The sequence below is a fragment of the Lotus japonicus genome, chromosome 1 (assembly GCF_012489685.1).
Source record: "Lotus japonicus ecotype B-129 chromosome 1, LjGifu_v1.2".
Lineage (NCBI taxonomy): Eukaryota > Viridiplantae > Streptophyta > Magnoliopsida > Fabales > Fabaceae > Lotus > Lotus japonicus.
In genome coordinates, this window is record NC_080041.1 from 118,755,589 (window position 1) to 118,767,709 (window position 12,121).

Sequence of the window (12,121 nt, forward strand, 5' to 3'; positions counted from 1 at the left end):
CTGCCCCTGTTGGGCCGGTTGAGCCTCGCGAGAGGAGGCCCAATCTTCAGATTGGGCGACCGCCACTTGGCGGATAGCCCCTGGGCGTAGGCCCCCTGGGAGCTCGTCCAGTCCACCGTTAAAACTAATAAAAAATTACTTTTTATGTAATTTTAGTAAATTTTTTCATGATTTTTAAGAGAAATATATAGAAGCATGAAAATTATCTCCCATAGAGAATATGTACATAAAATAGTGTCATGTGCAATTGCACTCTTGGCACTTGGCAGACAATATACATGACACCCTCCAAAATAAAACCATACCATACAAGATGTCCAAATTTTAAATCAAAACATGGCACAAATCAAATATTCAAAATCCCAAGTTGAAATAAATAACAAATACAAAAAAGTTACCAGGTTTGATCCATGATTGGAGTGTGAAATCTTGGCTGGATGAATACTCCTTTAAGGCAACGAAGCCAACTATGACTTTGAGATCCGCCAACAAGGCTATTACCCTGAACTACAACCTCAAGTGTACGGTTACAAACATTGAGTTGAAATACAGTCCCGCAATAAGAAATTGAATCTGTGTTTTCATGCAATCTCAATCTATGCATGAAAGTATTCCAGTAAAACTTGTCGCAGCCTCTAGAAGAACGTAGAAATTTGATTGATTTAGCAGTAGCATCAAATTCAACCACCCCACCCAAGTTGTCCGCAAATTGAAACACCCCTTTACGAAACACTGCAGTCATTGTTGTATGACTACGAGTTTATGCACCATAAAACTTGTACTTAGCCCATGTGTCATGTCCCCGGGAAATCAATTGCAGTTGTAATTCATCATTACTCCAGTGTGTAATCACAACAACAATGCAATTCTGACTAGTGGGAGGGGCTGAAAATGCTGCTGCTGCAACATAGCCGCTAGATAGTTCTAGTTCTGTGAAAGCTGGACACCTTGGGAGATCTATTTTTGCTATGGAAAAGGGGCAGAAAAAGAACATTGAACCGCCGCGAAAGACTAGTAGCCCTCCTCCACAAGATTCAAGACAAGTTGCCCCATCAAGTTCTGGGATGGTGAGGCTGATCTTAACATTGTCGTTCATGCGAATCAGGGACCCTAACAAGTAATACTCGTACCTTAGCATGAAACACTTGGAACCAGCTTCCCTATCATAATCATAGACAAGAAACCGAGGATCACTTCCAAAAGATTCAATTTTTTCCACTAAAGTTTTTGAAACCAGATCGCGCCAGTCTTTGCAAACACCACGAAGGCTCTGCAACTCCTTCAGTCCCAAACCATCAATAATGTGTAAAAGCACGTCGTAGGGAAGATTTGACCAACCTTCAACCTTTGACATCAATTCCACCTTGCTTCCTTCCTTCACAATACTATGCATAAAAAAAGTGAAACTTGTTCAAGTCTAACTTGCTAAAAGTTAAAATTAATTACGAAGCAACCACAATTTTAAACCCTCCCTATCAGTTACATAGCATTGTTGGAGTGTGAATGAACACATAAATCAAATCGTGGAAGTAATCTAGAAGTAACAAAGACGAGCAGCGAATTGGAGAAGGAACCTAATTAGTAAAGAGGGTTTTGGAGTATTGTCTGAGGGTTTTGGTGAAAGGAAAAAGACGAGCAGGATCGCCAGAATTAGAGATCCTCCTTGACCAAAAAAAAATCTTAATAGATTAGTTATTTCTATCACCGTATTATCTTCTTGTTTTATTTTTCAAGCGTACTATCGTCTAGTTACTGTTTAGATTTGATATAGTTTATTGATTGATTCTATATAGGGGGGCTCCAACCCATAGTCTATTACTCTAGTCTATTATCTATTGTCATCTAGTCAATATACTGCTTATAAAAAAAAATCTAGTCAATATACTAATTTAAATCTTTGGATTCCCTTAATTCAAAATTTGAAACCATGTTATTTTTAATTTTTATCCCTAACGCCAATAATAGTAATTAATTTAAATAAAGGAAAAAAAAAGAACCAAAAAGATTTCGAATGCATATCAGGTTCCCTTTTTTTTTGAAACACATATCAGGTTCCTCAAACGTGTTTGAAATTAAAGTTGTGTCTTTTGTGCTAAGAAAATGTTTGATATAACTAATGATTCCACAAATCAAGTAAAAACAAGATATTTTCTCATTTTTTGTGTGAATAAAAAAAATATCCAGAAACCAATAATAATAATGTGAATAAAAAGGGAATCTCCAAGATTTAGATTTCGAATACAAAGAATCCCAAAGATTTTTAAAAAAATTTAAATAAAAACAGTATAAAATTTTAAAATTTATAGTCTACATTTATAATTGGAGTATAAATTAAAAAAAAAATAAATCGAACGAGGGGTAGAACATATAAAAAGATTAAAAACAGACAAACAGTAACAATGGTAAAAAATATTATTTAAAACTCTTAGGTCGAGAATTTAATCTTTAGAATTACATTTTACGGGAGACATTCGAACTCCATCACACTCAAATTGGAATTGTGAGAGCAATTTAATACACAAAATAAAGTTATTATAGGATAAAAAACTCTAATTGTGAGAAACACTTTGCATAAAAGTATTTTTAGAATACTTTCATCAAACGGGGAATAGAATAATAAATTTTAATAGTTTTATGGTGCAGGGGAGTTGTGTTACTTTTGTTTTATCCCTCCTTATTGTATATTCCGTATGCCTTTTGATTTTGCTTTTTTTTTTTAATTTGGAGTACCCCTAGTATTTCTCGCCTAAATATAAGTGTGCTCGTTCATTTACTTAAGGTATTATTGATTTTTACATGTTTTTGTGTTCTTCTAAGACTTTGAGATTCTCTCATAACTCCCTCAATAAATTAAGCGTTCAAATGTCTTCTACGGGTATACCTCGCAATGTTTTAGCACCTCCATCGTGCCATATTGGGCAAAAATGTCTATTTTACTAATTAACTAAAAGAATCTACTCTTATCTTCTCCGTTCATATTCTCACTTCTACAAGCAAACACACCATATGGATAAGACTGGGACAGGAAAGGCATGTATTTAACGTTAACTAGTTGATAAGTTGAGAAACATCTCATCTCAACTTGTTTACAGTAACCAAGTCACCATAAAAATGATAAATTCAGCACCTATGAGTCTACGACAAACAACCTACCAACACCCTTTTGAAGAGGGCTTGCCAGATACAAGCAAGGGTGTTCAGAGGAAGTGCTCCACATTGCAAATGTCACAAAGCGCGATGTTTGAGAACATATCAATGGTTGGGCTGACTGAGTTTGATAACGATAGTGGAAAATGATGGAGCTATGGAGACGACCGATGGTTGAGTTTTGTCGAGCTGCAGTCTTGAAGTGACTGCTACCCTCAGTGTCGTTCCTCCTAGGTACGACTAGACCGGTGGTGAAATTAGTTTCAATATCAACTAGTAAGTGATTGGGGCTTGTTAATGATGTTTTTGTTGCAGTTTGATGATGTGGTTGTTGAATTGTTGTGTGTGTTGGTACCTGTTGTGATTATTCGTACATATCCTTCATGATGGATACCCAGTCCAAATTATGCAGAGCATGCTCGTCCAACCTCGATGTTAGGATTTGGTGTAATCAATGGGGAGTGGAAGAAGATCTTGTGGTGGTTATGGCGGAGAAAGTGGAGGTTATGCGGGGAAAGGTGTCTTGGCATTTGGTGTTGTTGGCGGGGGAGGGGAAGATCTAGTGGAGATGGTTGTGACAGAGGAAGTGGAGGTTGAGGGGAGGAAAGGTGGTAGAAGACTATAATAAAATTAACTAAATATAGCTTGGGGTCGTAACATAATATTGAATAAGTGTGTGTCAGAAGTTGAAAGATATTAAATTTTTAAATTCAAAAAAAATAAAAAACCAAATTACCTATGGTAGCAGACAAAAATAGTGGGTTGTGCAACCTTGCACAATTTTATTTTTGCATGCTAAAGGGCCTATTTTTGGACCTTACAAAAGGCTGATCTTTCAATAGGAAAAAGAGTGGATCTGTGGGGTCCCAAATGAATTGGCTTATTCGAAAAAAGCCTTGTTAGAACACTATTGACATACTTTGGTTATAAAAAAAATTTGGCGGTTTGGGGAGTTAGAAGATCCACCATAAATACATTTTTCACCTTTTTTAGAACTTAGTAAGTTGTGGTGGTTTAAAACCGCCACAAACACATGTGTTGATTGAATGTCTTATTTTGAGAGGGTCTATGTACAAGTCCTATTTGACATATTATTGAATAAGAGATCCAAAGCCAGCTGATAGCTAATTTTTTTATTTAAAATAAAGACTCATGATGTCATAACACAAATGTATTAATTTTTTGCCCAATCACCAACATGTAGTAATTGTAGTAAGATGTAAGATGCTTATGCAAATTTTTCACATTAGTTTTGGTCATTCAAATTTTCTCTTCTCTTCCTCATCCCCCATCTTAGTTTTCCTTCTTCCTTCCCCTAGCAACCACCCAACCTCCACCCAGCCACCATGCAACCTCCTCAGTCTCCCCCACCCCTTCCCCACACCAGTGGAATCTAATTAAAAACGACGTTGATATGCCACGTCAACTTTGGTCAACACCTGGTAAAGTCACAAGAACTCTAATTACAAGTGATGATCAAAGTCAACATTTTCCAAAACATGGGATAGTTTACTCTTTATTTTCAATTAAAGTCAAAATTTTAATCGAGTAACAAAGCGAACGATTAAATTTTTTTTTTGTCAATTGCGAAAGACTAATTTGATGATTAACAATTTAATAAAAAACCGCAAAAAAATTATTGTATGACCCAAATTTGAAAACTAGCAACCCAAACCCAAACCATTTTTTTGGACTATAGTATGGGTAGCCCAAAAAGAGGCCCAAACCCAACACTGGTCAATCACACACGGTCAGAGACGTGTGATTCTGCCCCCTTTTGCGAGCGTGATCGTTTTTTTTTTGTTTTTGTTTAATTTAATTTTTGTAGTAAAAGAAAAGAAATGCTTCATCATCCTCACGAAGCAAAAATCGAAGGCTGAAGAAGATGTTGAGGGTTGCAGCTAAGAGGCTTTCTTCTTCTCTCTCCTCCTCCTCTCCATGGAGGACCAACCACGCCGCCTCCGCGTTCCTCTCCCGGAACCCCCTCGCTCCACCGTCCTCCACCTCCGATGAACGCGGATCCGACCCGTTCTCTCTCCGACCCGAATTCTTTCTTCCCTTCAGAGGTTAGGGTTTCCCCCTTTTTCCCCGACCCCTATTTCATTTCTGTGATTCAATTCGGGTCTCGAAGTTCGATTCGTTTCGCTGTTGCTTTTATTTGTTCGATTGGTTTGATTTGTTGGATTTAGGGTTCATTTCTGCATGATTTGTGACGATTTTCGCACTTGATTCGATGGTTTGCTGGTTTTGGATGTTTCTGCTTATTATGTATGATGATGATGAAAAAATTGAGAAGTTTGATGTGGTGGTGGATGATTTACAAGCGTTTGGGTTGTTGATCCCAATTTTGAATCTTCTTCGATAGATTTGGATTTTGATGTGAAGATTTTCATTTTGTGTTCGTCTTCTTGGGGACAATTTTCATATTTTCATTTTGGAATTTGAAAATTGGATTCCTAGGCAGAGGCGGTGCGTGATGCTTTTTTGCTTAATTTCGGTGTTTCGATATGCCTAAGTAGTTTTTCTTCTTTTGATTTTTCTGGGTGTTATTTGGATTTAAGCTGGCTATGTTCTTGTCTCACCTCATTTGGCCTGTTTGGAAAAAATGAAGCCAGCTATTTGTTGCTAAGAATTTAATGGTCAAAATGTTGTCCGTCTAATCCCATTCTAATGGAGTTGTAATTCATTGTGCTTTCATTTTGAAAGTTTAGTTGTTGTTGAACGTTGATTGTTTATCAATTCTGGAAGGGCATCTCTGATACGAGACAGGCTGAATTATGGTAAAAACAATGGATTTTGCGTTTAGGAAATGTGTAGAAGACCCCAAGTGGTGGAACTCTCTTTTTATGTTTGTATGGATACTAACTAGCATGTTAAAGAAGTTGCTGCCTAACCACCTGATATCATTTTCAGTGCCATCGTTAAAACTTCATTCGGTGAAATCATAAAGTAGACCAATAACTGTTTTTTGCTTTTGATGTTGGCTGCAATGAAGTGGTTTTAAAATGATGAAGACAATTATGGTATATTACTTACTAAGCTGTTTAGTTGGATAGGTGATGAACACGTTTTGAAGGTCTTGAATAGTCATTGTGATTGTTCTGTGTATGCCTAATGATATATTATTGTTCCACCGTTATGAATTACCTTTCTGCTGTATCATTAAATCAACAATTCATAACATAGAATTATTGATCACATAGACCAGTAGCTGTTTTTTGCTTTTGATGTTGGCTTTAAGGTAGTCATTTTTTTTAATAAAGAAGAAAATTATGGTATATTACTTATTAAGCTGTTTAAGCGGATTGGTGATGAACACGTTTCGATTGGCTTGATAGTCATCGTGATTGTTCTGTGTATGCTGAACCATATATTTTTGTTCCACCATTATGAGCTACCTTTCTTCTGTATCATTACATCAATAATTCATAACAAATTGTTAAAGAATTCTGTTATTAATAAGGGTTATCTATTCTGGGAGGATTGCTTGTCAAAATTAACAGGTAAACAATTTGCGGTTGTACATTATGTTACTTTGGGGGTGCGCTTTTGCTTGTAATTGTGCCTGTGTTGATCTTTTTTGATTGTGTTAGTTTCAGGTTTCAGGCTAGCTCTTTCTTCTTTTAATTTGTTATTGTTATCAAACTAAACTTACTCTATTAATTGATTTGATTCGATTTCATCCAGGATTTGCTACTGAATCGCTGGTGCACACAAAAGAAAACAGCCTTATTCCTGAAATTCCAGCAACTGTTGCAGCTGTTAAGAACCCTTCTTCTAAGATTGTATATGATGACCACAATCATGAACGATTTCCTCCAGGTGACCCTAGCAAAAGGGCATTTGCCTACTTTGTCCTAACAGGGGGTAGGTTTGTTTATGCCTCGCTAATCCGTCTCCTTGTCCTCAAGTTTGTGCTTAGCATGTCAGCAAGTAAGGATGTTCTTGCTCTGGCTTCGCTTGAAGTCGATCTCTCTAGCATTGAGCCAGGCACCACCGTGACTGTTAAGTGGCGTGGAAAGCCGGTCTTCATCAGGCGCAGGACAGAAGATGATATTAAGTTGGCAAACAGTGTTGATGTTGGTTCTCTTCGTGATCCCCAGCAGGATTCAGAGAGAGTCAAGAACCCAGAATGGCTCATTGTGATTGGGGTTTGCACACATCTTGGTTGCATTCCTTTGCCAAATGCTGGTGACTTTGGTGGATGGTTTTGCCCATGCCATGGTTCACACTATGATATTTCCGGAAGAATTAGGAAGGGACCAGCACCATACAATCTGGAGGTACCAACTTATACCTTCTTGGAGGAAAACAAGTTGATGATTGGTTGAAAACCTCGCTGCTCTCCTTTGGTGGAATGAGTAATTTTTTTGATTTATTGATAATGTCGAAATGCGCCACCAGACATATTTGGCCTTGGGTACTTATTTTGTTACGTTAGCAAGTGTTTATGTAACTGAAATTTTAAGTTTTACTGCTTGGCAAGACTTGTATCAATAATCCCCTGGCTTTTTTTCTTATCATCTCAATGTTTAGAAGCTGATGACTTCAGGCATATTGCATTGTATTTTTCATATCATGAATAACATCTGAAAATTTTGCTTAGCATATAAATTGGGGAATATGGCATTTTGCTTATGCATACATTGTGTTGTGCTGGGTGTATAACGAATCAAAAAAGTAGTCACTGAACATGTTGAGAACACACAACTCGAAAGTAAGAATCGTAATTATTTAGTGAACTATACAGTCTATGCTGGTGAGCCTGAGGCGAATCTCAAAATTGTCAGCTGGATTTTTTTTCTTCTCTTTTGGTCTGAATCAACTAGGTGCTTGAACATACTGGTTTACCACATTTGTTCCAAAGTACAAGCTGTGGCAATTTTTGATAGGCCCACTCGATAATTCCTTTACCTCCTGCTGTGCTGTTTGATGAAATGGGTCACCTCTCAAGGATGCCTTTAACATAAACCATTCCCTTTTCACTAAACTTGAGATCCTTTCTCATTTCCTCTACTTGTTGGTCATCACCTTGAACAATGATCTCTGATAAGGTCCCATCATCTCCAACTATTAGTTTCACCTTAATCTGCTCCTTTCTAGATGCTCGAGTCCAGTAATAAGCACCTCTGCATAAATGCCCAAGGCATCAAAACTCACAGATATTAGGCCTCTCTGGACTACCTCCCGTTAAACTACCCTCATAAATGCATAAATAAGTCTAATCTAAATTTCAACAAAAAAAGAGTTATTGTCAATGCTTTCACTTACGCCAGTGGACTTAAGATGGTAATCCCAAACCAGTTATTACCAAAATCAGGGACGGTTATGGTAAGCACAAGTGCCACACTTGCAAGGCTGATGCAAGTGCAGAAAGTTAATAGTGCTGCTTGGCCCCTGCTGGGAACCATCATTCCTTCAAACCTTCACAGAAGAAGAACAAAAACTGGTATTAGATGCATAGCTTCATTAAACTAATCATTAAAAAGAAAAAGAAGAAACAGGAGAAGACTGTAACTTGCTTAACCCACACCAATAAATGCATGTCAGAGACATATGATATAAAATGAAAGAAAATGACTCTTGCACAATACACATTGTTTTATACATTCATCTTAAACCATCACATACAACTATAGGGATTGACTATATAGCACACATTAGCCCCATACAAGGATTAGATTAATAATTTATCACCCAAAACATAAGGATTAAATTAGTAATTTTCAAGTGTCATTGAGTAATGCAATTATTTAACCTGATTACATTAATGGCTAAACGGTACTTACACTTCCAAAACTTGTGTTTTATTTTTAAAGTGGATGCCAAATTTATTCATGCAGATAGATGGTATATAATAACAAAGCTAGAGATGGAAACTGAGGGGGATGTAAAGGTGACATACGTAACTGTTTCTCCTCTATCAGTCACTTGAAAGTTGTTACGAGTGAAGAATGATAGTATCTCCCCTGCAACCTGATTTGGTGGCTTCTTTTCACCTTCACCTATGAAAGTCTTCTTCACAATCTACATTTTCACACTCCAATTGTCAAAAACACAAAACACCATATCAACAACAATAAGAAACCCTCAAAAACAAAAAATGTAACACAATTAGGACTTACTTTGGATTTGACAGAACGTTTGATGAGGGACCAAAGGCCAGGAACAGAGATAACAAAGAGACCAAGAGAAGTGTAATAACTGGCCATGGAATAACCAGCACTCTCTGTAAGCAACAGCAGAGAACTGGGGTTTAGGTGCACAAGAGCTGAAGATGAGGTGGCAGCGTCGTGAAGTGACACGTGGAGCTTCCTTGATCTTGGAGGGTGTTGTTGCTGCAGCTGCTGCCACCCGAGCCATGGTTGTAGTTTGTGGAGGTTGGTGTGAAATGGGAGAGAACAGAGAGGGTGTGGATGTGGGGATGATGATAACATCTTTGCTGCCATAGCTTGTTGCAGAGAAAGGATAAGGGGTGGGGGTTTAACATTTGTATGGTTCGTTTCTGAATGCGTCAGTTGATTTGACGGTCTGGATTGCGCAGAGAGGTTATGAGTTTAACGGTCTAGATGGATATGAATTTAGTGGGGGTTTGTTATTTTTTCATAGGTTATGACAATACACCCGAACACTGTGATTTTGTATAAGCTATTTTTTAATGTGCTTTTAAAAAAAAAGCTATTTTTTAATGTGGACATCCAAACGCAAATAGCTTATTGAAATTAAGCTCTTATCAAATAACTGCTTAATTAAGTTGTATACACAAACTAGGCACCATTCGGGAAAACAGCTTAATTAAGCGTTTATGATCCTTATAACATACGCGCTTATTCATAAGCTATTTTAAAAAGTTTTTTAAAATAAATTGAAAATAAGCTATATATAAGCATAAACTCTCTTTCATAAGATATCTTGAATAACTTATGAAAATATAAGCTCAAAACAGCTTATGGTAGGTCATAAGCTGTTTGCATAAGCTCTCCCAAACACTGACATAAGCGTTTATGCTATCAGATAAGCTCAAATAAGCTCTTTCAAACGGGGTCATATTGTACCCTGCTTGAAATTGAACGCCAAAATACCATACCAACCCAATGCTCGGACTTGTTGGAAGCCGATTGCGGAGATAATGTCATCGATTGTCTTATATTTTTATAAATAGTCGGAGTAATATATATATTTTTATACTTCATTCTCTTACAAATCACCGTACATATTAAATGTTTTTATATTTTCAAGATAATAAAAAATTTGAATTTATAGAAAAGGAAACGTTTTTTTCATCACTTGGAGGGCTACTTTTCTTTAACGAAATATGACGTTACTCATTACTCATTTGATAAAGCATAAAAATTCAAAGGTTTACTTGGGGAAAGTCCCCACAAAAATAAAAGTAATAACATGACCAGTCATGAGTCATGGTCGATTTTCACACAAGGGGATGATATCAATGAAAGTAATCAAAGTATGATAAAGCACCGGCTTGCTCCTTTCTGGCTTTCTCCGGCCAAGCCAAACAACCAAAGACACCTTTTTCTCCGAGACACCAACATGTAGTAATCATAGTCGGATGTAGGATGCCTACCCAAACTTTTTCACATTGATTTTAGTCATTCAAATAATTTCTTCTCTTCCTCGTCCCCATCTTTGTTTTCACGAGTAATAAAATTCTCATTCCATAAAAAACAATTGCTGATATAAGGTATGCATGATGCATCCTTTAGACTTTGTTTGGTTGGAGGGAGGGAAAGAGAAAAGGAAAAAAAACACGAAATTCGAGAAATGAATTTGGACAACACCTTAGTCTAAATTCATTCCTCGGTTTCTGTGTTTTCTTTCCTTCCCTCTTTCTCTCCCTCCAACCAAACATAGCCTAAGATCATATATTTTTTAATCACGTGTATTCCTTCACCAATCCTTTGGAGAAATAGACATATACAACATAAAACATCCATCCATACCATGTACAATGGTTTGTTTAATTTACCCCCTCTCAACACCACATTTTCTCTTCCCAACACTCCACATCATCTTCTCTCTCAAATTCAACACACTCTCAACAATTACCCACTCCAATGGTTTTCATTCAACACCCTACCCCACCACTTTTTATTTCATATTTTTATTTAATTTTATATTTTTGTTTTTATTATTTACATAAAATTAAAATTATTATTTTAAATTAAATTAAAATAATAAACACTTAACAATTTAATTTTTTTTAAATATAGACAATAATTTATTTTATTTCCTTAACTTAAAAATGGAAGACAACAAACTAAGCACACAATAATTTATTTTATTTTCTTAACTTAAAATGCAAGACAACAAACTAATTGTTGGGAATTTGGTAGTTATTTGGGTAGTTAGAAGAATTCTAGGTGTTGTAATGGTGATTGTTGGGATCCATTTCAAAACAAAGACTAATAGAAAGATAATAAGAGGGTGAGAGAGATAATAAGATGGTGAAAAACTTGGTTTTTTTTCTGTGTCCAAATCAAACGAACCAAGTCTCTATTTATAGAGGAAAAAAATTAGGAATTTTGGTTAAAAAAAAAAAAAATCACCAAGATAATTCAGTTTAAAAAAAAAAATCTGCAGCACCAATGAACGCACGCCACGCGTCCCACCATTATCAGCACACCGTTTCTCTCTCTTCCGTTGTCTGCTGTCACGCTCCTTTCTGCGCGTGGGAGACACGCGCCAGCCTAGGAACCTCTCGCGCGCTGACACGTGGCACCGTCCAGGACTCTCAACAATGTTTACAACTCTCAACATCTCACTCCTCCACCTCATCCTCAACAAACTCTCAACAACCACTACAAACCCTCAACAACTCTCAACATCAACTCTCAACATCAACTCTCAACAACCATTGCAAATGGTCTTATTTTAATTTTGAAAGTGAGACAACATTTTCTTTTGTGTGAATAATATAATTTAAGCTTGCAATACATAATGCACTTGGAAGTTT

The 12,121-nt window shown here is 36.6% G+C and overlaps 3 protein-coding genes across 3 annotated transcripts; 1 reads left to right on the plus strand and 2 right to left on the minus strand.

Annotated features, from left to right (window-relative positions):
- Positions 1–760: 760 nt before the first annotated feature.
- LOC130721989 (F-box protein At4g00893-like) lies at positions 761–1,354 on the minus strand. The gene has a single exon (XM_057572583.1). It carries the CDS (start codon positions 1,352–1,354, stop codon positions 761–763), a length of 594 nt encoding a protein of 197 aa, XP_057428566.1.
- A 3,600-nt stretch (positions 1,355–4,954) lies between these two features.
- Positions 4,955–7,702, plus strand: LOC130729790 (cytochrome b-c1 complex subunit Rieske-4, mitochondrial-like). The gene is made up of 2 exons (XM_057581627.1): positions 4,955–5,213; positions 6,835–7,702. Exons 1-2 carry the CDS (start codon positions 5,033–5,035, stop codon positions 7,476–7,478), a joined length of 825 nt encoding a protein of 274 aa, XP_057437610.1. The 5' UTR covers positions 4,955–5,032; the 3' UTR covers positions 7,479–7,702.
- Positions 7,703–7,761: 59 nt separating this feature from the next.
- On the minus strand, positions 7,762–9,622 carry LOC130729791 (protein COFACTOR ASSEMBLY OF COMPLEX C SUBUNIT B CCB1, chloroplastic). The gene is made up of 4 exons (XM_057581628.1): positions 9,273–9,622; positions 9,053–9,174; positions 8,419–8,571; positions 7,762–8,276 (listed from the first exon to the last, which is right to left on the minus strand). The coding sequence occupies exons 1-4, from the start codon at positions 9,594–9,596 to the stop codon at positions 8,090–8,092; spliced, it is 786 nt and encodes a 261-aa protein (XP_057437611.1). The 5' UTR covers positions 9,597–9,622; the 3' UTR covers positions 7,762–8,089.
- Between the last annotated feature and the right edge of the window lie 2,499 nt (positions 9,623–12,121).

Coding starts and splice junctions, on each gene's coding strand:
- LOC130721989 (XM_057572583.1), bottom strand. CDS start 1,354: ATGTCAAAGGTTGAAGGTTGGTCAAATCTTCCCTACGACGTGCTTTTA.
- LOC130729790 (XM_057581627.1), top strand. CDS start 5,033: ATGTTGAGGGTTGCAGCTAAGAGGCTTTCTTCTTCTCTCTCCTCCTCC. Junction 5,214..6,834: donor ATTCTTTCTTCCCTTCAGAG/GTTAGGGTTTCC, acceptor GATTTCATCCAG/GATTTGCTACTGAATCGCTG.
- LOC130729791 (XM_057581628.1), bottom strand. CDS start 9,596: ATGGCAGCAAAGATGTTATCATCATCCCCACATCCACACCCTCTCTGT. Junction 9,175..9,272: donor AACGTTCTGTCAAATCCAAA/GTAAGTCCTAAT, acceptor GTGAAAATGTAG/ATTGTGAAGAAGACTTTCAT. Junction 8,277..8,418: donor ACCATCTTAAGTCCACTGGC/GTAAGTGAAAGC, acceptor GCATTTATGCAG/AGGTGCTTATTACTGGACTC.